This window comes from Streptopelia decaocto, assembly GCF_964273445.1.
Source record: "Streptopelia decaocto genome assembly, chromosome: Z".
Lineage (NCBI taxonomy): Eukaryota > Metazoa > Chordata > Aves > Columbiformes > Columbidae > Streptopelia > Streptopelia decaocto.
Genome location: NC_138657.1, coordinates 45,867,500 through 45,891,057, shown reverse-complemented (window position 1 = coordinate 45,891,057; position 23,558 = coordinate 45,867,500). Strand labels below are relative to the sequence as shown.

Genomic DNA, 23,558 nt, shown 5'->3' with positions numbered 1-23,558 from the left:
CTACACTGAGGGCAGTCGGTTGGTGGTGGCAACATCATTCCCAAGTATGATAGTTCTCAGGGAGGACACTGCTGCAGCAGAATTTAGAAAACTCTTCAAAGGTATGCATACAGTCCATTTGCTTGGTTTCACAAAATGTTTCTTGACAAACTCCCGTTCAGCATTAAAAACTACTTCAGACTCCATAGCAAGCTGAGGAAGAGACTGGAAGCCACATTAATAGTGCAAACAAACCAGCTTTGATGTCTTAGAAATGAAAAGTGAGGTCAGTGGTGAGATTTTTCCATCTAGAGGAGGCTGGCATTGGATATATTTGTGCTACTTTCATTAACCTGGCTGATGGCAATGTCTGGAAAAGAACAGAAATCAGGGAACCTGAGACCTTGGAGGAAACACTTTTCACCCTATTTCTTGTCCAGACAAAGCCAAGAAGCTCTCTTTGGTGTGCTCTTTAGCAAAATCCCCTGCTTCTTTTTGTTGTGGGTGCTTATTGTTTGGAGGTACTTAGGGATTTGTGTTGGTGGTTGTGCTCATTCATGCAAAGTTAGCATTTTTAAGTAACAAAATCATGCCTTGGAACGTTTGTTCCCAGGTACCTTGGTTCTTGCTGGTGCAGCAGCTGTAATTTCTCACAGTGCGATACAGCTACTTGGAGCTAAATTTTGGAGGGTTTTGTGGTTAATGACTACAAAAACTGTGCCTTAATCTGCACAGATATTCTCATGAGTGCCTTTACTGCTGTGATGAGGCCAATTGGGCTCATCATTATGGTTAATTTCAGGCAGGAGCATAACACAAAGCTTAACAGCAGTGTCTCAGCTATATGGCTCTTCAACCACCAGGAGTCTTTCCACTCTACTCTTCATACACCCTGTTTGGTTAGTTAAGTACAGTAACTTGATGAAGTAATTTGATCACTGGAGATCTGCAAAACCTACAGCTTCTCTGGCTCATCCAGGAGGGAGAGAGAGAATTCCTTGAGCAGGATTAAAATAACATTGACTCGTTACAGTTAGTGTGGTGCCCAACACTATTAACTTATGCACAATTAACTTATGAAAAAGCTTTATTTCAGAAGGAGTAGCTCAAAAGTACATGGTAGATGATACTGAAGGCTGAGAATTAAGCAGACCCATGCACAGTTCTGTGGATGAATAAATATGACCCAGAGGCTACTGGAGCATATTGTCTCTGGGAAGGATCACATGCCACTGGCAGCTGTAAATCACACCCAATGGCTTGCCCCAGCTTTTGAGTTACCAGAATAACTGCCTCCAGTCTATGACACAGTGATTTCAGTTAGAAGAGCCATCCCAGATCCACCCAGCATGGGGATAAGAATTACAGTATTTTTTCTCTTCAATAGACTTCCCCTGTATGTACATATGCAGATTCAATTATTGGCTCCACATAGTTCTGTACTATGAAGCAGATCATTACTTACAGCTCCAGACAATATATGGGGCCAAGTGTTATGAACTGACTTAGCTATTTCTTGTGGCAACACTGCATAAAAATATGATAATAATTATATCAAGCAGTACTAAGTAAATGATATTAAGAAGATCATTGGTCATAGCACACATTGTATTTTTCAGAGTTCCTAAGCCTGATGTCCTTCTTTGGATTGGCCTAAACCTCTTCTAAACATCTTCTCCACTGAAAAGATATTGTCGATGAAGGCGCATTCTGGTGCTGAGGAGCAGAACCTGGTGTGTTGCTGTTCTTGTGCCACTTTGCTCTGAAGCCCTCACCCCCAGCATCAGCAGCTTATACAACCAAGTGCCTCCAGCAGCCCAGGTGCCTTCATTTTCTACTGAGAAACTAGCTCAAGGAACTGAATACTTTTCTTCTTCTGTCTGGCATTTGTTGCACAGCACTGGTCTATTTCTGTCAGCCTGGTATAGGTTCTTGAGAAAGGAAACAGAAGGCGCCAGAAAACAGCATGACTCTAGGAAACAGGAAGGGAAAAGAGAAACACCTTTCCCTGGGTACTGAGTGATGATGACTTATCACAGCAAGGGTGGCTCACAGAGGAATATATTTATAGTTGGCCAGTAAAACACAGATTCTTTTGGGAGCACAAGCAACTCAACGAGCAGGAGCAAAACCATCTGACAGACCCAAGGGCAACAGCAGATTTGTCAGGGTAGTGCAGCTGCAGCCAAGAGTCAGATGGTTCTCCCACTGACTGGCAGCTGACAGCTCTCCCTCAGCGTCCCATAGGATCCACAGCCAGGAAAAAAAGACCAAGTATAAAGGGGAAGAAAAACAACAAGCCATTTGGCCATGAATGCATGTTAACACTTGTTCTTGAAAAGTGTAAAATGTCAAAACAGAAAACATCCTTTTCTTTTAAGCTCTTAATGTATCACCATATAACACTCTGCAATGCTGTAATTTCTTAGCAGACACAAAAACGTAGCTGATACTACAGGAGGAGCTCTATGCTATTTAACAGGAGCAAAGACATGCTGTTTAATACACCTTGGCCAGTAAACATCTTTCTGATATACAAGTTAAGGGTTAGATTGACAGTTCTCAGTCATATGAGCTGTGGATGGAGCATTGCTGGGCAGGGGCCTCTGGTGCAATTTAGTGCAGCTCTAACCCATTACAAAATGCTGTACTTGTCTGTTACCCTGCTTTGGCCCATGTCCTGAGCATGCAAAAGGATGAGGGCACTGAAGCACTCTTTTCCCAGCTGTGTCTTGGTATGAAGAAGCCAGAACTGGGGAAAACTCCGTAACCACTGTATTTATTAATCTTTCATACCTTGATATCCATTACACTGAATTTCATCCAGTGATGATTCACGTATACAAGAATGTTAAACACTATGGTTTTAGTTCCAGCTGAGTAATGCTCATTGTTTTTGTTTTATAAAGTCACTTTAAGGGTGTTCTGAGTTGTCTCTTTGTTTACCTTTGGTATCTTCTGGACTTGCTTGTATCCCTGTCATTGTTCTCCAGGCACAGCTGTGCATCTCTCTTGGTCAGCTTCATTCCTGCTTTTCTTCTACATTAGGAGATACTTTTTGCTACTTAAACGCCAAGCCTACATGAGCTATACGCTTGTAACCTGAGCAGCAACAAGGCAGACTCAATCACACAAAACACAGTCTTTTCACCAGGAGAAATACACAGCCTCTGCATAACCAGGGGTCAAGGCACTGCACTGAGACTTGTGAGCATCCATCAGTCTGTAAGCAGGCAATGTCCAGGACACTGTGCAAGGATCTGCTGAGATTCCTCCACCCTACACTTTGTCACTCTTAAAAAGCTCCCAAGAACTGCACTGTATGGTTCTGGGTAACAGCATGTCCTCGATATGTATGGGAGCTGAGGGACAGTTAATCGTTACTTGGAAATGGGTATTTATTCTCCAGAGTCCTCCTGCATTTGCTGCTTAGCAGATACTGCTACCCATCTTCTAAGTTGGATGCTGACAGCTCTAGCATCCTCTTTCCTTTCCCTGCTGCTGGGCTGCAGAAAATGCTATGTTGTCCTCACTTCCTCCCGGGCTGACAGCAGCATCTGTGCTTCACCCTGCTGATAGCCCTTTCCAAAAATGTTTTGGTCACTGATTTATCTTGCTCTAGAACCACATGGTTTTGCAGAGCACTTTGATTTATTCACTAAGGCATGGGATCCTTGTAGAGGGGATGCTGTCCAGTTTTTGTCACTCCTCTCCATGTGCCCAACAGCCTGCTTGCTTGTGGCGACAGAGCTCTTAGTACCCTTCTTCTGAAGTACACACTGTATCACAACATTTTCTGTTGATGCATTGGCATTTAAAAGTTTGATTATGGTGTGTCTGTGTCTTTACAGCATGTTTGCACAATGCAAGGTACAAACTTCAGCTAACAAACCAGCACTGGGCTCATGCAGTGCAATCTACGGTGTCATCCACAAAAGTACAAGCAAAAGTGTTCAAAATGACAGGAGACCTGTTCTACTTTGGAGTGAATATTTCTGAACTTGTAAAAAACCCTGTTGTGCAAAGGCAGGACATTGTTAGCCATTTAACAGCCACCAGATCCTCAGTCCAGCTCTCGCATATTATATTTTAATTGGCTAATACTACAATATGCCTTTAAAGGAAAAGTTTTGCTAAAGTTGAAAACTTCAAAATGATGGCAAGGTTCCACCTTTTGCACTTGAAGGACTTTGCTGATGTGTTGAACATATTAAAAACGTAAAGCTTAGGATTTCAACAGAAAAGAGCATCAGTAATTTTCTACCTGGTTTATAATCACAGATGTGGAACTAATCCACCTCCAGCAGTTTTTCGGTGTGTTTATATTTTTCTGCCACAGTAAGACACTGGTGTTGCACTCCCAAGTCTAAATTATGACAGATGCCACTGCAATGTGATTTTTCAGACAAAAAAAAAAGCACATAACACTTTAGTTACATGCATACACCCTGACACTGCTCTTCCTTCTGTATAATGTTGTCATTCATAAATCGGGCATACTACTTTACTGAGTCACATATTGGTAATTCATTCAGCACACACATCCTGATTGTTTCATATTAAGCATAATAAAAGAAAACTAAGCAAAAACAACTGAAGCCCTGGAGCCTTTACGCACACGACTGAGCTGCCTCTGAGATCATGCTGTCACAGAGAGGTCTCCAGTTGCATAGCATCAGTTCATATTTATGATACGCTATGGTATAATTTAGCAGAGAATAAATTTAAGAATCAGCTGGGACTACTTTTCAGCTCAATAAACTATGCCTCAGATGAAGATATTTCTGCTCAAGCACTCATAGATGTGCAATGACTGTGCAGCTGGCTCCACTTCTGCAGATTAGAAGCAATTATCCTAAATAAAGGAGGAAATGTTACAGAAATTCAACTTCTCCTGCCAAACCTCCCCACCAACCAAACTTGGATGGCTTCATCACTGTAACCAGGGGAGGACACCTCTGGCTGAGAAATGCACTTGTCCTGCAGTCACCTCACAGGAGATAAGAAAGATAGTAAGAAGTGAGACAGATGTATGTACCTATCACCTTCTCCAGAGTGATTTGTCTTACTGTACTTGTTTTCAAGGGAAAATCTGCAAAAGTGTCTTGCTGGCCTGTTCACAGCTGCCATGCCCCAACAGCTGTTTCAGCAGACCTCAAAGTGTGTCACCTGGGAAAAGGATGGATGCATGTACTTTAAATTTCTAACTGTGCTTAATTAACAAACCTTATTGTACAAGTTTGAAGAGTTACAAGACATGGATAAAATTCTCAAGTACAATACAGTCATTAGCATGCATTCTCACCTAGTAAAGACAGTATCTTTAATCTTCCTTTTTATATTACTCTAGATTACATTCTATTTACCAAACCTACCATATGAATAACATTGCATTACCTTTTAATATCATCAGGAAATGTAGCTACTGAATGTTTTATCAATGACTTGTTTTTTCAGTAGCTGATATATTATAATTTTTCAAGGCAAGTTGTGCAAGGCCTAAATTGACATAAAAACAAAGCAAAGAAGAATGTTGAGCCTATTAGGGTGTTAGGTAACTATTGGTGTTAAAAAGTTTAACAAATACAAATGACATTGTTCTACATCAGATTCTTTTTTGCCATTTCTGTAATATATTGGTAACAATACGAAATTCACATGCTATCGAAGTGATAACAAACACATGTAAATGGTCATACATACTGAACCATGTTAAGTTTTTCAACTCCCATCAATTATGTTCAACAAAAAAATCAAGATAGCTGAAGAGCCTGACCCTAATTTTGCAAGCTGATCCATGCACACAGCTTTTAACTTAAAACACAGGAGCTGGGTGGATGCAAGATATGTGCTGGTGGATCATTTTGCAGGAGGGGTCCTTTGTTAGGAAAACCTGGACAAATTTGCTGACAAGTGGAAACTGGTTACTCATGAGGCTGAACAATCTGGGAAGCAACTAGATTATACTCCTTGCTCCGAGACCTTGTTTAAGAGTGTTTCCCCAGAGCAAAACAATTAAGTCGTGGAATGTCTTCCTTCAAGCATTTACAACTTGTATAATTGCAGATTATTCCCTTAGGCCCTATAAAAATGTCTTCTAGCTGCACAGTTTAGAATTTAATGAATAAATATAATGGCATTTCAAAAATTTGCATCTACTCAAATCCTCTTTTAGTCTATTGTTTTATTTTGCTAACACTTTTCTAGAGAATGAAATGGTAGAAGTCTGAGTAATTTTGGTTGTCGTTAAAATATTGTATATAAACAGGAAAAGTCAGAATAAGGCATTCCTAACACAAGCATGAGCAATGTACATTTTAATGCCCAGTGGAACTAACATTATAATTTCTTCCCAGAAGTAGTGGAATGTTTTTTGCATATAAATCCCCAAATACTTTTTGAATATTACACATAAAAAGCATTATTTTGTACATCAGTTTTAAAAGCATTGGCTTAGTATTTCCTTCCATTTCGTCTGCTGCAGGACTATGAATCTGGAAGGAAGCAGTTCAAAGAAACTCATGACATACAGAAGACACTACTTCCACAGAACAAAATTAAATAGTATTTTGTTTCAAATGCCATCTAGAAACACTAGATAGATGTATATGAAGTATATGCATTATGGTAGGTAGTTTTTAATCCCCATGTTTTTACCTGCCAGTATTACTGCAAATAACACTGTTTCCATGACATGCCTTATGGAACAGTTTACTATTTTCATAAGCAGTCACATGCATTGAAGATAGGATCACCAGCCAGTGCATTTGGCACCCCAAAGCAGAACCAGAGAGGCCAAGCTTACGAATCTCTCTTGCTGAATGACAAGTTAGCTGGTGTATGAAATGACAAATCTCAGCTGATACAAGGAAGCACATTAACTTAAGACATTTATTCTGGAGCTGCTTCTTCGTCCTGAGTGGGTTTCTCTTCAGGTTTGCCATCATGGACGGGAGATGGGTTATGGCTGGGCTTGTTGCTGTCATGCGCGCTGTGACCGCTGGCACTGCCGAGGCGAGTTGATGCCACCACAGCTTTTACTGCAGCCTGAGAAAGAGAGGATCAAGCAAACATTCCTTAAAGGATATGGCCTGTCAGTACTATAGCCTTAGCACCGTCCCATTAGGGAACGTAACCATGTTTAGTCTTCACAGTAATGTCACATTCACGTACCTGCCTGGGCCTGGACAGATTTAGAAAGCCACATGGAATAACAGATTGAAGTTTAAAATTGCTGCTTTCACAAGGATACTAGTTGGCCAACGTACACAGAATTTATTTTCAGCTGCACATGCTGCATTTTTTCCAGATATTACTTCAGATCTTCCATGTTCAGGTTAGATGAAAAAACAAAAGTAATCTCCCATCATAATAACAGTTTTCTCACTGCTTTTTCCATGAGAAGTTCACAAGGGAAACAACATTTATCACTACTGCACAATTATATATGCTAGGCACAATGGTGCAGATTATATGTACAACCTCCTGTATATAGATATAAATACACATTGGGGCTAGGCTCTCATATTACATAAAATGTCATGTGAAGAAATGCATTGAGACAGTTGTTTTAGCCCTTGCCTTGATGAGTTTATTGCCTCAAAAAAACAAAAGGAAAAGAAATGCTAATGCCTGTGTATGACAACTATAGCTATTTTTGACTTGGCGAGCTTTTTGCTTAGGCATCACAGAACAAGCAGGTCTGCAGGAAGGGATGAGGAGTATAGCAATATTTGTGGATGGTTCGGAGAGGTAACCATGAAAATAAGAAAAGAGAAGAAAAGGGAAGAAAAGAGAAGGAAATGGAAGAAAATAGAAGAAAAGAGAGGAGAGGAGAGGGAGGAGAGAGGAGAGAGGAGAGAGGAGAGAGGAGAGAGGAGAGAGGAGAGAGGAGAGAGGAGAGAGGAGAGAGGAGAGAGGAGAGAGGAGAGAGGAGAGAGGAGAGGAGAGGAGAGGAGAGGAGAGGAGAGGAGAGGAGAGGAGAGGAGAGGAGAGGAGAGGAGAGGAGAGGAGAGGAGAGGAGAGGAGAGGAGAGGAGAGGAGAGGAGAGGAGAGGAGAGGAGAGGAGAGGAGGAAAGGAAAGGAAAGAGGAAAGGAAAGAGGAAAGGAAAGGAAAGGAAAGGAAAGGAAAGGAAAGGAAAGGAAAGGAAAGGAAAGGAAAGGAAAGGAAAGGAAAGGAAAGGAAAGGAAAGGAAAGGAAAGGAAAGGAAAGGAAAGGAAAGGAAAGGAAAGGAAAGGAAAGGAAAGGAAAGGAAAGGAAAGGAAAGGAAAGGAAAGGAAAGGAAAGGAAAGGAAAGGAAAGGAAAGGAAAGGAAAGGAAAGGAAAGGAAAGGAAAGGTTTCTGTAAGGCTAGTAATATAATTGCATGCTTTCATAGCCAAAATAGAGACTATGTCCAGAGACTTGCCCTGTACCCCTGAGACCCCGGATGAAGCCAGGTCAATGGAGGAGTTTGCTTTAGTTGATGAGGACTGGGTTAGGGAGCAATTAAATAGTCTGGACATCCATAAATCCATGGGTCCAGATGGGATGCATCCGCGAGTGCTGAGGGAGCTGGCTGAAGTAATTGCTAGACCGCTCTCCATCATCTTTGCTAAGTCTTGGGAAATGGGAGAGGTGCCTGAGGATTGGAGGAAAGCAAATGTCACTCCAGTCTTCAAAAAGGGCAAGAAGGAGGACCCGGGTAATTATAGACCGGTCAGCCTCACCTCTGTCCCTGGGAAAGTAATGGAACAGCTTATGCTTGGTGCCATCTCGAGGCATATCAAGGATAAGAGGGTTATTAGGGGCAGTCAGCATGGCTTTACCAAGGGTAGGTCATGCTTGACCAACCTCATAGCCTTTTATGAGAATGTAACAAGGTGGATGGATGATGGCAGAGCGGTGGATGTGGTCTACCTTGACTTCAGTAAAGCCTTTGACACAGTCTCCAACCGCATCCTCACAGTAAGTTGAGGAGGTGTGGTCTAGACAATAGAGTAGTGAGGTGGGTTGCAAACTGGCTTAAGGAGAGAAGCCAGAGAGTGATGGTCAATGGTGCGGAGTCTAGCTGGAGGCCAGTATCTAGTGGAGTGCCTCAGGGGTCAGTACTGGGGCCAATATTATTCAATATATTCATTAACGATTTGGACGAGGGAATTGAGTGTACTATCAGCAAGTTTGCTGATGACACTAAGCTGGGAGGAGTGGCTGACACGCCAGAAGGCTGTGCTGCCATCCAGCGGGACCTGGACAGGCTGGAGAGTTGGGCGGGGAATAACCTAATGAAATTTAACAAGGGAAAGTGTAGAGTCCTGCATCTGGGCAGGAACAACCCCAGGTTCCAGTATAGGTTGGGAAATTACATATTAGAGAGCAGTGTAGGGGAAAGGGACCCGGGGGTCCTGGTGGACAGCAGGATGACCATGAGCCAGCACTGTGCCCTTGTGGCCAGGAAGGCCAATGGCATCCTGGGGTGTATTAGAAGGGGGATGGTTAGTAGATCGAGAGAGGTCCTCCTTCCCCTCTACTCCGCCCTGGTGAGACCACATCTGGAATATTGTGTCCAGTTCTGGGCCCCTCAGTTCAAGAAGGACAGGGAACTGCTGGAGAGGGTCCAGTGTAGGGCAACAAAGATGATGAAGGGAGTGGAGCACCTCCCTTATGAAGAAAGGCTGAGGGAGCTGGGGCTCTTTAGCTTGGAGAAGAGAAGACTGAGGGGTGACCTTATTAATGTTTATAAATACATAAAGGGTGAGTGCCACGAGGATGGAGCCAGGCTCTTCTCGGTGGCAAACAATGATAGGACAAGGGGTAATGGGATCAAGCTGGAACACAAGAGGTTCCACTTAAATTTGAGAAGAAACTTCTTCTCAGTGAGGGTGACAGAGCACTGGAACAGGCTGCCCAGGGAGGTTGTGGAGTCTCCTTCTCTGGAGACATTCAAAACCCGCCTGGACATGTTCCTGTGCAACCTCACCTAGGCGTTCCTGCTCCAGCAGGGGGATTGGACTAGATGATCTTTTGAGGTCCCGTCCAATCCCAAACATACTCTGTGTGTGTGTGTGTGATACTTGCCTTAAGTTTACGCCGGGCATTGAATTCTTGAAGTTTCTTTTGTGCATTGTCCATATGTGCAAAGTTTGCTGCCTTCCCTGTGACCCATGGGTGCTGCAAAGCCTGTAGAGTGCTGAGGCGTTTCTTGGGGTCTAAAACAATCAACTTTTTAACCTGCATCACAAGGAAGAAATACAGCAGACTGTTAAGTTTATTATTCATTTACCTTTATTCAGCTTTGCATTTTGGGGCTTTGGTATTGGTTTGGGAAGAATCTTAATGAAACACATCCTAAGACACCCACAGAATTTGCACTCAGGTCTTTGTAAATGTTTATTTCTGGCTTTTCTTGGTCACCCATAAATAACATCTGAAGAAGATGGCCACAAAAAGGGAAAAGAGGAGAAAAAGAATCAACTAGTTACCAACAACTGTAAAAAGTATGTACCAATGCAGAAGGTTTGTATCCACCATAGGCTGTTTTATGTCTGAATTATCACATAAAGCCTAAGAGATTCTCAAAATGCCCTCAGCCAGGCAGTTACCTTGATTTGGACAAGGTTTAAACTGGATTAGGAAGTTTACATTCTAGCGCATGCAACTCATGCAGACTTGTACCATGCAGTCACTGCTGAGTGCATCACAAATTAAATGTTTCTTTCAGTCACTGTAAAACCTCATGTACAAATGAAACAAAGAATGTACAAGGATTTCTCCCTTAGCCCAGTCTGAAACTAATGCTTTTTAAGTCATTCTTTCTGTTATTGAGACCAGGGAAGCTGCACCTCTCCAAACACAACATTTTTGGGAAGAAGGCACTGCAGACATACTCCTGGGAGTGGACGTGGTACAAACAGCTGGGTACAAAGTGTGTCCAGTCAAGCTGTATTTCATGGGTTTTGCTCTAAGTCTGGACAAGCGGTGTTTTTAAAAAAACATAAGGGTGCAGATGGAGTGGAGCAGTACACAGATGGTGCTCAGCAGAGCCACACTTAAATGCAACTCTCCTGACTGTACACCCTCTTGGAGCAGAGTGCAAGAGACAGCACAGGGCTCCACCACTGCTATGTGCCCAAGTGTGAGGGGAGGACTCGCTTTAGGGCCCCTTCAAATTTTCCTACGAAGAGTATTGGTGCCTTGAAGTGGGTGAAGGAGAACAGGCACCATGATGAATATCTGCTGTGTGTCCCCTGAAGAGGTCAAGTTAAGCAAATCTCTTCAAGTGAACAGCCCAGAACTGCCCACAGGATGGGTTTTGAAGAGCCATGGGCTTCATCTTTACCTACAACTTGCTATACAGTGTTCAAACTTGAAACTCTGAGCTTTACTGTAGCAAAATGGTAGGGACCAGTTTGGATCAAAGCTCTTTGTATACAATAAATGAGCAGATTTGCTGCAGGCTGCTGTTTATCTGAGTTTTGATGACACAAGGCAGTAAATGATATCTTTTGACCTTATAAAAACTTCACATCTAATAAAACAAAAAAGTACTTTGAACTTCTACAGTCCTTCCATTTGAGGCACCCTGAAGTACTTTACAAACACTAATTGTGCAGCATTTTATGGCACTGTTTATACAACTACTATGGAACTGAGCACTTGTGTCTTCAGTGTTAATGAAATAACTGAATTATGCATGCTATAGTTGACTAAAAATCAAACTCAAGCATACCTATCATTGCAGATCAGTATCTCCTGGATCCAATTTACTTTATCCAATAAGAGAAGAATAAAGTGCAGATATCATGCCAGCCCTTGCATTTTGCAAATGGACCATATTTAAAAGTAATGAGTCTCTTTTCATTTACTGAGAAAAAGCTTCAATGGACAGAAAAAGGCTGCCAGTAAAAGCAAGCGGGGGGATGGGGTGAGGGCTGGGGTCTAAAATATGATGATTTCACTGCTTTTTATATTCTTTCTCCAAAGTTCAGACTTGAAAACTGGACAAAATATAGGGCTTATTTCTACCTTCCCCTGAAGGTGGTTGCCCTGCAAAGAGGAACAATGAAACTGAGCTAACATGCATGAATGTTCTGACAGCTGCCAACGATCTGTGACTTAGTTCACAGAAGGTCCTGAACATCCACAGTTTTGAGTGCAGAATTACAGCACTGGGCTAACAGGGAATATTTAACAGCACCATAATATACCAGAAATCATAAGCGGAAAAGCAAGGACCTATATGAAAATTTAACTAAACGTTAATTACCAATTACTCTGTGCCTACCCCAAAATGAACTCTCTCAGTGGAAATGATACTAGCCAAATACATATCAGCAAAGACAGTCCAGTCTCATTTTCACGTTACTTACTAAATCCTTGGCATTCAGAGAAACATCATCCCACCAGGGGGACACAAAGTCATATTCACAGTTCAGGATCCTCTTAAACATGTACTGATCTCCCCTTTCATCATAAAATGGTTCAAAGCCACAAAGTCTGCCAGGATAAGAAAAAAGAAGTAAATTTATCAAAGATTAATTAGACTTGGGCTGTTAGAAACAGATCCTGGAATCATCTTTCCCTACTTTGTGTCCTGTATAGAACTTCGGGAAACCAGACCTGGATGTACTTATGAACTCCTAATTTTACACAGCAGAACAACATGTAGTCATAAGCATTTATAACCATTGCAAAGGCTAATCAAATTGTAAATTTTCCATTTTCACATGCCTGTAATTGGAACTATTAATATAGGGGTTTACCATATGAGTAGCCATGCAACAGCTCGTATCTGTTTACCTTCTACATACCTATAAAAATTTTCTAGCAGCTCTTTACTCTGCTGGTCTCAGGCTTGGACTATTTAATCATTCCTCAGTCTGAAACTTTTGCTCATCCCTACTGTCTTCTGTGAGTCTTCTCTAGTTGTGTGTCTTTTTGAAATGGGTGCAAACTCCAGTCAGCATTGGCACACCATGGCATTGCAAATTACCATAATGATGTTTTCTATTTTAATCTCCATTTTTTTGCTAACAATTCCTGACCTTGGATCAGCTTTTTTGGGTTGTTTACAAGCACAGGATTGACATGATTATAGAGCAATTATCAGAATCCCTGTAGCTCTTTCCTGAGGGGCAGGAATTGGTTAAGGAACCACATTTTACTTATGAAGTCAGAAGTTTTTATATGTCCAGTAAGGACTGGTTTTTGATTATATTCATCACTGTACATTTTTTCATCTTATCATCCACAAAACGTAAAAACCATTGGCATGTTTTAATAATCAACCCTCATCTTTACTTAGGTAACCTACATACTATCAAGCAATTTTGTAATCTCACTAATGACTGCATTTATGAATATATTGAATAATACAGATCCTGACAGAGATCCACACTGCTGGCCCTGGGAAAGCAAACTCATTGAAGCAGTTCTCATTTATGTAATGTCCTTTTTTGTCACTTCATTGCACTTTAATCATGCCTGCACACATAAACAGATGCTTTAAAGTGAATTTTCTACTCAACCAGTAAGTATTCTGAGCTAAACAATTTCTATGGATATGCTTCTATGTAAAAAAAAAAACAAAAACAAACCCAAACATTCCAGCAGACAGTTTTTTTTTGCTATGTGACAAATTAGATGAATAAAACTACTGATGTGATTTCAAATTAGGTAAATTAAACCAGGGTAAGATTCAGTGTATCTACTCTTGATTTCATTTTATTATGAAATTTCGTTTTATTATGCTGATTCATTTTAAATCAATTATCTACAAAATAAAGAAATATCAATATAAACAGCTTCAAAAATCAATTAGAAATGACGAGACAGTGTGTTGTGTCCTTTTAAGTAAGTTAGTGAAAAAACACCTTTAATTAAATCCATGCAATTTTGACTACAGGCAAAGCCTCTGTATTTGTTGACCACTATCTGCATCTCCAATGTGCAGTAGCATTTCTAACCCGCTGCAGAAATACAAAAGAACTAGTACTCTTTGCTGTTAAAGCTGTAAATGTGCCTTCCATGTAAAAATGGCAGTTACCATCAATTGATCTTTATACAATTTGCTTCAGGAATAATTGTTCTGTCAAAACATGTGCAAAGTTTTTCTTAATCACGTGGTAAGGCCAGTTTGTATTGCTGAGAAGATACAGTTGTATGCACATCTTCTGTTGCACAGTAGTTAACTCTTACATCCACTGTATTTTGAAGGCACATACACCAATGGCTTTTTTGACTGTACATAAGTTCATTTCCTTTACTATCTTGAGAATGAGACAAGCAACACTGTCCTTTAGGCTGCAGGATTAATGAATTAGTTACTAAACATGTACATTTCTGGTGTCAGCTTCTAATCCATCAGAAATACTGATCTACAAAGATTTAAACTCAATAGAAAAGTTTTGAAGTCAGAATATTGTTAAAGCTAAGTGGAAGAAATGGCCAAGTGGATTTGACTAGCACCTTCTTTTCCTGGCTTGTTCCTGCAGGTCAAATTGGATTTCAATCAGGGAGGAGGAGAGGAACAGAGGAGGAAGTAGAGGAGTGTCTGTACTGATGGTGTCCCACCCAGAGCATGAGCTCACACACTTGTGTTTACACCACTGCAGAGGTTTAATGTGGCTCGGGAGCACCTCCTGAACAGCTGGAAGGTTTTGAAAGGCTGCATATAGCAAATGCCACTCCATATATTCAAACAGGAATTTGCTGTATTTTCTCACTTGGAGCTTGCCCACACTTCAAAGCAAGTCTTGCTTAAGGAAGTCTCTCACTTTCAAGTACAAAAGCTGTCCCTCAGTTGCTGAATAACTAGGCAAGCTCATGGCTTAATCAACATATCTTTGAAAAGGAAAAACAAAAAGCACCTCTCCAGTCTCTGGGACAGCCCTGGTGGCAAATTTCACATCTCTCTGCCATACGTTGACTGCTAGAACTGAGGAGAAATGGCCACCTGGTAGGCAATATCTAAGATGTGATTTTCTACAAACTTGAACTAGGCCTCAAGACAAAATTCACATTTTAAAAGGAGCAAATAACAAAAAGGCAAATGGGAATATTGTATTATTATTGTGTTATTTACAGGCACTCAAAAAGAGAGATGTTACTTATTTGAAGCTTATATACAGAACAAATGATGCTTTCTGATATTTCCAACAGAGTGTTTATATATTCTTGTAAGTACTTTAAGTATAAATCCAAGAAAATATAATTCTTTCTTTGCAAAAGACACAAAGAAAACAATTTTATTATTATACACTGTATTTGTTAGGCACAGTTAATGAGTCTTAGAGGGGCAAATAAAATATCCTGGATGTATAAAATCCTTCATATCTTTAATGTTTATGTGTAAAATCTCACTTTCTTCCCGTAAAGGCATCCTGCAAGTTTTATACACAACTACTACAAGCTAGCTTAGCATTGGTGTTGCTGAGGGAATAAATTATTTATTCTCCCACAGGGAGAAGTGTCAAAACATCAGATACAATTTTCCCTTCTCAATTACCTTCCTTTGAAAGATGCCATTGATACAATAAAATAATTACAATGCTTAACGATTGAATTAGGACTAGCCATATTAAGATGGAGACACAAGTGCTCACCTTTCGACAGAACTGTTTGAAAATTTTTGTCTATAGTTGCAACTTCAACTGTTTAAAACAGATATGGCCAGCATCACTCACAGCCCTCTGCTAACAGTGTCTCTGGTTATCTTGTAAGAAGTGGAACACTTCAACATTAATGATTTAACCCATCAGGCTGATTTGTGGACAGAGTCCAGAGCTGTTCCCTGCCTCCTGGCTGAGATGCTGTGAGACAGCAACACTGATGCTGCAGTTAAGGCTGTGGCAGCTGCATGTGGAATATTCACAGGCACTGTGAAACTACTGCAAGTACCTTAACTTCTCCTTGCCCCACCTGTGGCTGTGAAACAACTTAGGATCATAGTATATCTTACAGTTTGTGTGAATGAGGAAAAACAAAATCATACAACACTTTTGGACACTCGTATTTTCTCGCTTGTATTTTCACTTTCGGTAGTTTTGTTGCTTTGCATTCCCATTAATAGTGTGATTCTGTGCAGACCTTGGTGCTGTTCAGGAAGAAGTGTTATATTTATCAAATACATCAGCTGAATGTTTTGCCATGCTTCTCTAGGATTTGACTTACTTAAATAAGATTAGGAATATCATAATCAAAGTTCAAGATCTTATGTTTTCCAAGGGTACAGCTCATGCCATAAAAACCTGCAGGTGCTCACAAATTAATTGCTCCGTGGCACTGTCTACACTTACAGGATGTAGGTGATAATCCCCAGAGACCACATGTCCACCTCAGGGCCATAGGCACATCCCCGTAGTATCTCTGGTGCTGCAGATGATAAAATACTTGTCAATAAGATAACAGTTGAATGCAGAAGAATGCAGTCGCAGAAGTCAATCTCCATGCATACCCATAAGTGTATTTTAAAGTTAGGGCCTGCTCATTTAAGCCCTAAATTAGGCAAATGATTCCCTTCACTGAGTATAAAGCAACAAAAAGTCATGTCCAAGCACAGCCAGAATAAAATGAGAAGCAGAATTTGGTTTCAAATTGGTTTTAGGTTTGTGAAAGGAACCACAGAATGCTACAGGAGCACTGGAGCTGCAACGTGACAAAGAAGGTGATGCTTTTACTTCAGTATTTTACCTATTTATTTGGTCCTTTATTTGGGTTTTATTTTGGGTATTCTGTTTTCCTTGTAAGGAAAGACAAGACCATTTTGGGTAATTACTTTTGCCGCATTGCGGAGCAGATGGAAAGGCCAGGCAGTCTCAGGGGACTCTGGCTCTGAAACAGTAAAGAAGAGTTAATCTCTGCCCAAGCAGCTTGACAGACACACCTTGGGGAAGGCTGTGCAGACTGCTGTATCCTGAAGCCAGTATCTTCTGCTAGTGTGTGTGACTATAAATGTCCATGGTTGCACACTCAAACCGTGACTACCTCAAGTGCCCCTGGCTCACATGCCCCAGGGCTCATAGCTTCCTGCACCCTCGAGATTTGCTTCCAACTGGGCAAACCTCTCTGGGCAAAGCTCCTGGGGTGGCAGGATGAAAATATGACATCTCCAGAGGAGGAAACAGAAGTGATTGATACTGGAGGAGGCAAGACCCCTCCCTCCTTCACCTTTTGGCCACAGACAAAAATACCCAACTAATCTGGAAAAAAATAATTAAAAAGACACTGCTAAACCACACTTTCACATTTCAGTAGCCCTTCTTCTCAGGAACCATTGTATCTATATTAATATCCATCAGAGGTATGGGATGGCAGCACAGCCCCTGAGTCCACTGACTTTATGATGCATGTGGGATGGCTGTCACATTTCTGGGGCACACTGGACTTGCTGCACCTACGTGCATCAATGCCACAGCATGTATGCATCTCTTCACCTTCCCACATTACACTTTCACAGCCATAAGCAGCAGGGCCAAGAAGGGCTGTGGCTTCCCGAAATGCGCGGCAGCTCCCTGCTCAGCCCGAAGTGTTGGTTATCCATCCAGACTGACAGAGGCTGCCGGCACAGTCCTGCTTTGCTCCAAGCTGGTGGGAGCAACATCCTGGGGGAACAAGGCTCCCCCAAGCAAGATTCTAATCAGAGTAGACACAACTCCCTGATGGCCCCCAGGCAGCTGGCTCAGACTTCAACTTACCTGAAGGATTTATCATGCAGGGAACACATCAAGCATTTTTACAAAGCATTAATATAGAAGGCAAAGGACATTAATCACTAAGTTTTCCACATACCACTCATACAGCTGGCAGCTGGGCAAAAGCTTGCCAGTCTAAGCACAAACTTCCCCTGCTTCCTTATTCTTCTGCAAGATAAACTGATGAATAGAGAGGGGCTGTTTTTCAGAAGGGACAATAGATACAAGCTGATTTTAGCTCAGGTCAACTCACAGCTAAAAGGGCAACCTATAGGCAAAGCAGCCAGTGGCCTCAGAGGAAGAGATGGAGACAGACCAAGAAAATAGATGTTAACCATCATTCTCCCTGCCATGTTTGTTAATGCCACGTGAGGGGTTCTGAGGTAAATAGGACAGTTTTTCTGTTTAATGACCAATATGCTTCCTCTTCTAGAGAATACAATGTTTCTTGGGATGTCTTCTTGTTCAGGATAAGGACAAAACCACACTTTCTGCCCTTCTTTCACTTTTCTAGTACTTCCACCTCAGTATGGTAAAAAGGAGACCAAAAATCTATATATACAGGTCTGCCTGGCTGTCTGGACTGTGATTACATAGTTATACGTCTTGTAAATACGAGTTTTTAATATTTCCAGAAGTTTGCTTTTGGGAAATGGATTTGACTGATACACTGCTGCTAGTTTAGATGTTGGTTGTAACACATCGATCATGAATCACTGCTCTGTACTCTCTTATATGTATGTGCTGCTGTCAGAAACCACTTATGCCCTTTTTCTTAAGTTCACTGAAAGCACAATGTCTCAGCAAGTTACGTTCTTTGTGACTATCTTTTTGGTTTCAGTCCTCTGCATCACTCTGCCATGTCCCAGGGACTGTAGATTGGTAAGTCTTCATGCCAAAGTATCCAAACTCCGGTATGTGTTTTTGTTGCTGTGTCCTTTCTGGAAAAGCTGCTTATAGCTGGGTGGGCAGGATGTGGGAGTTGGCAGCCTGTGACTATCAATTATTCATAGTTTAATTTGGCACTACAACAGTATTCCTCCTGGGTTTCAACTGCTTCTGGAAAGTAATGCTTGAATATTTTCCAGGCACCAGGAATTCTGCACAATCATTGAACTTGGGTTGTAAAGCAAGGATTGCAGGTCCATGTCCATAGGTACAAAGCTCCTTTATTCTCAGCACAGACATTTTGCCTCAACTTTACCCACGAAGTCAGCCCTACTCTGGGGGTTCTTCTATGGGAATAAGTCTTATCCCATTTTTGTAGTATAAAAAGACAGGCATAAAAAGGGATAAATACTAACTACAGTTTTATGGTATTTGTAGTATAACTGTCACGACTGAAGACAACCAGAACATTAATAACTGTTACCAGTACTATGTTTTTTCATTTGCTTATCAAAAACTCATATTTTAACCTAAATGTGATTCTATGGAAATTTGTTTTAACTTCAAGTATCAGTGGTGATTTGTGTGCATTCAGATTAGATGCTCTACATTAATAAAAGCTGGAAGACCAAGAAGCATGAACTAGCTGTGATTTTGGAATAAACCACACACATGTAAGAAGACGACAACTGAGACAAAACACAGTTTCTATACTTTGTGCACATCTTCCACAGTTAAACAAGTAGAAAGTGTACTTAAAAGCCACAAACTGAAAAATACAAACCCAACATCATTATGTATATAATTACCTAATTTCTAAATTTCTAAAGGAATTAAAATTTCCATCCTTATGTATTACAGTGCTAAGCTCATGAGTCAGATGTTTGCTCTGAAGTCACTCATAAATTCATGCTTGTTGAAGTATTGTGAATGCACAGTCAAACTAGACATTTTGATAAGCAGTGGTTCTTGACAACTCTCACTCTCTTGGTAAAAGCAAAGCAAACTTAAGATTTTGTTCTCATTTTCTTTAGGAGAAAACAGGATTAGTTTAAAGTGCCAAGGCTTTTTTACTGCTGAAAGAGATCACTAGATCTACAGCAGTCACCCCAGTTGAAAAGATCTGCCACAAGGCGATCCTTGATATTCTGCTAATAGTTCTGTTATACAGGTTGCACTCCAGTGTGGACCAGACTGGCTTGAGTCAAGCCTGCATTTAAAACCATGTATTTGCTGAAATGTTTTGGGTTTCCGGAATTAATCTGTGACCCTACTTTAAGGAAAAATTTGTTTTCCTCTATGTTAAAAACAAAACAAAACAGAACTTGAAGACAAATTCACTATTCAATTCAAATATTCATAATTGTAACGAACTCCACAAATTTTTAGTTTTTTCTACTATGCCTTTGATAGTTTAAACTTCTTCCAGTGCCTCTCCAGTATTATTTTAGTATTTTCAGCATTTTTAGGATGATCGAACTTATTTGCATGCAAGTAATGAACTTGCACCGTAACATTTGTTTTGATTATTAAGCTTCAGCGCTAGAGAATATGAGTTTAGAAAAATATAACCCAGTGCGAATTATGAATTTTGGTTTTCTGTTTCTGCTTTTCATGTTTTTTTTTAATTTTGACCTTAGGATGAAGCATTTCACCTTGGAAAGAGAAAATGTTACATCCTCACATGAAATGCAGAGCATACAATAAATAATAAAACAACGTACCACAGTACCCTGGAGTTCCACAAACTGTCTTCATGGTCACCTGATCTTCCACAATCTTGGAAAGTCCAAAGTCAGCTGTTAAGATTGTTTAGAAATATTAATGTACTTATTTCCTTATAAAATCACCTCTTTTTTTACATTGCATATGTAATTAAATGAACATTTATTCATTAAATGAACAGTACTGCCATTTCCAGAGATAAAGATCAATTTAAAGAATCTACTGAGACTGCAATCCAGAAGGAAAATTCACCTGTACTAATGAGTATTCCTGGCTCTTTCTTGAGACAAACGGAGCTTGCATTTTATCCTGAAGACTATGCAAATTGAATACAACAGGACATCTAAGAGTGTACAAACAGTGACCCAGAAATGCGTTCCAGGTATATATCCAGCTTCCACTGTATGTGTAATCCAATAAAATTAACAGAACAATTTTGGGTTAAAAAAATGTGCATCAGTGATTTCTGGGATAAAGATCAGAGCAAGCAGTCCCTGCAAGACAAAATCCCAGCAGTATTTTGGTAGGGGGCTTTTAGAGACATGGAGGTTGTGCTGGAAGAAGTATTGATCTTCCTTTTTGTAGTGTTTCCACACTGAATTACTACCTAGATAGCAAGAGGCTTCATAACGTTACACACAATACTTGCATGACTCATTTCTTAAAAGACAGAAAAACTGAAGTCTCCACAACACTTTTACTATTCATTGAGAATAAACTCAGCTGCTTAGAATTTCAATTTAGGTGATGCCATGTAGCCTTAAAAAATGCAAAATAAAAGTATTTTTGGTTTGTTACAGTGAATATAAAAGGGAATGTTTTGACTCAAGATCAGGATAAGAATAGTTCATATTTTATTCTAGAAATGCATAGGTAGGGTTCGCTTGTCCCTAAATGGTTATCATTTATGTATTATTATTTATATAAACAGAAATACACTTTATTTTTATAAACACGGCCACTCATTGTAAACCAGATCTCAATTTAAACAAGACAATAATCTTAGGCAGAAGACAAAGAATCACAGCATTTAGGAAAATGCTTCAGAAGCCTGTACACCAATATGGTCATCAAACTAAGGCCACTGGCTGCTGCATTAAACTATCACGTTACAGCTGTTTAGAGCCCTTCCAGAATAGATAAGAACTAGGATAAAATGTAAATTAAGAAACCATCATCCTGGATGCACAGCTTTTTAAAAAAATTATATTAAATGGCTTGAAACTAGCTCATGGAAATATGGCTCCTGAAACCCATGATGAATGTGGCAACACTCCTTGCACGTTCACACACTCCCCAGTAAGGGAACACATGGTAGTGTTATATTTGAGACTGGTTTTGCACATCTCATGAGTGTTGCACCGAGCTCCTCTTTGCTCAAGCAAAACCAGGGCACACCCAGCAATTTTAAAGGTCATGCCCTTTGGAAGCAGCTGCCATCAACAACATAACACATCCCTGTTTAGGAGAACCTGGTCTCGCTGTGTCCCTCCTAATCCACTCACAGTGCTGACCGTGCTTCAGACACCTTCCCTATACTGTTAGCGAAGATCACTTCTTATCCCTCAAATCTACCTTCGAAACAGAAGACAACCTTCCTTAGTTTGCTTTGCACTGCTTATCTCCACATTTGTTCTTTCATGCCAACAAATCTTTCCTCTTAAGATACTATTTTAAGAAACAAAAAGGGGCACAGAAGTTGTGCACACAGCTGCATGCTGATCTCATGAACCTTCTTGTTTCTCCTGAGTGCTTTATTTTCTGCCATGTTCTGCACAAATTTGGCTCTAACTTCTCTAAGCAAGTATCTAGTTTTTATCGGTTTTGAAACCTCCATGCAGAGCTGTGCTGCTGAAGAAGTACCATGTCGTTCATTTGATAGTAAGCACTAGCTTTGAATAAAGTAGTGGTGAGACACATATACTGTAAGCATAAATTAGCACACATTACTGGTACAAAGGAGCTAGGGAAGCATACATTTAATACTGCTCACCAATTTTTAGTGGTGCATCTGGTGCTGGTGTTGCATAGAGTAGATTTTCTGGCTTCAAGTCACGATGCACAATTCCATTTGCATGCAGGTACTGGAAAAAGAGAAAGTCAAAACTTTTAAGTGAAAATAAGAAGTTATGGCCAAGCATGAGTTAACATCTTCTGAATAATATATAGCAGAGATTAATAATCTGCTACATGGTGACACATGAGTCAATGAATTTTCAGCAGCTCTTTTTTTCTGTAAACCTGCTCAGCACAGGATTCTTGGATGTTTATTGTTTTTGAATAGGAAACTAAAATTTGGAAAGGCAAAGATAGCATCAAGTCATTTTGAGAAGAAAAACATCTCAGAAAGTATTACTGACTTTTAAATATAGTGGTAGCTTCTAGGAAGCAAGGTAATAGATGTTGAGATACCGAAGTCTGTTTCAGAGGAAGGTAGTTTCTTCCTATTATAACATTTTGAAAGATAAGAAAATGCTCATACAACTAGTAAACTATTAAAGAGACACATTTGAGCAGAAAGGATGCAGTATGTGTCCTGGGCCAGCTCTAAAATCCTTGAGATCCCTGGAGCAGACTTCTCAAGGGTTTTAAAACCACCCAATTTCAGTGTCTCAAAAATTCATCTGTCTTACTGAAGCATATGTAATACATGTGAATTCACTGATCACTGAATTCCTTTAAAGATGCTGCACCTGCCTGCCTTACACTAATGGAATGAAGAATTTCTGGAATACAGAATCATAGAATCACAGTCATTTAGCCTGGAAAAGACCTTTAAGATCATTGAGTCCTACTGTTAGCCTAACACTGCCAAGTGCACCTTTAAACCATGTCCCCAAGAACCTCATCTATGTGTCTTTTAGATACCTCCAGGGATGGTGACTCAACCACTTCCCTGGGCAGCCTGGTCGACTGCTTCACAAGCCTTTCTGTGACGAAATTTTTCCTAGTATCGATTCTAAACCACTCCTGGTGCAACATGAGGCCAACTCTTCTCGTCTTATTGTTCGCTTCCTGGGAGAAGAGACCAATAACCTCCTTTCAGGTAGTTGTAGAGAGTGACAAGGTCACCCCTCAGCCTCCTTTTCTCCAGGCTAAAGAAACCCAGTTCTCTCAGTCTCTCCTTACAAGACTCGTTCTTTAGACCCTTCACCAGCTTTGTACATATGGTTGCCTCTTACACTGCTACAGACAGACACAGAAAAAATATATAATTTACTGACAGACAAAAAAAAGACAAACTAGTGAAACAAATTCTGTTTTTCTTGCTGATAAAACATTCAGCAGAAACCTTTG

The 23,558-nt window shown here is 40.4% G+C and overlaps 1 protein-coding gene across 1 annotated transcript in view; it reads right to left on the bottom strand.

Moving 5' to 3' along the window:
* Positions 1–4,417: 4,417 nt before the first annotated feature.
* Positions 4,418–23,558, bottom strand: part of CAMK4 (calcium/calmodulin dependent protein kinase IV) — a 186,084-nt gene continuing 166,943 nt past the window's right edge. Inside the window, exons 6-11 of the mRNA XM_082074306.1 lie at positions 22,255–22,345; positions 20,261–20,335; positions 16,254–16,329; positions 12,327–12,453; positions 10,036–10,188; positions 4,418–7,026 (exon numbers count right to left, since the gene is read on the bottom strand). Coding sequence (XP_081930432.1) covers positions 6,871–7,026; positions 10,036–10,188; positions 12,327–12,453; positions 16,254–16,329; positions 20,261–20,335; positions 22,255–22,345 — 678 coding nt within the window. The 3' untranslated portion in view covers positions 4,418–6,870. The remainder of the gene's footprint in view (positions 7,027–10,035; positions 10,189–12,326; positions 12,454–16,253; positions 16,330–20,260; positions 20,336–22,254; positions 22,346–23,558) is intronic.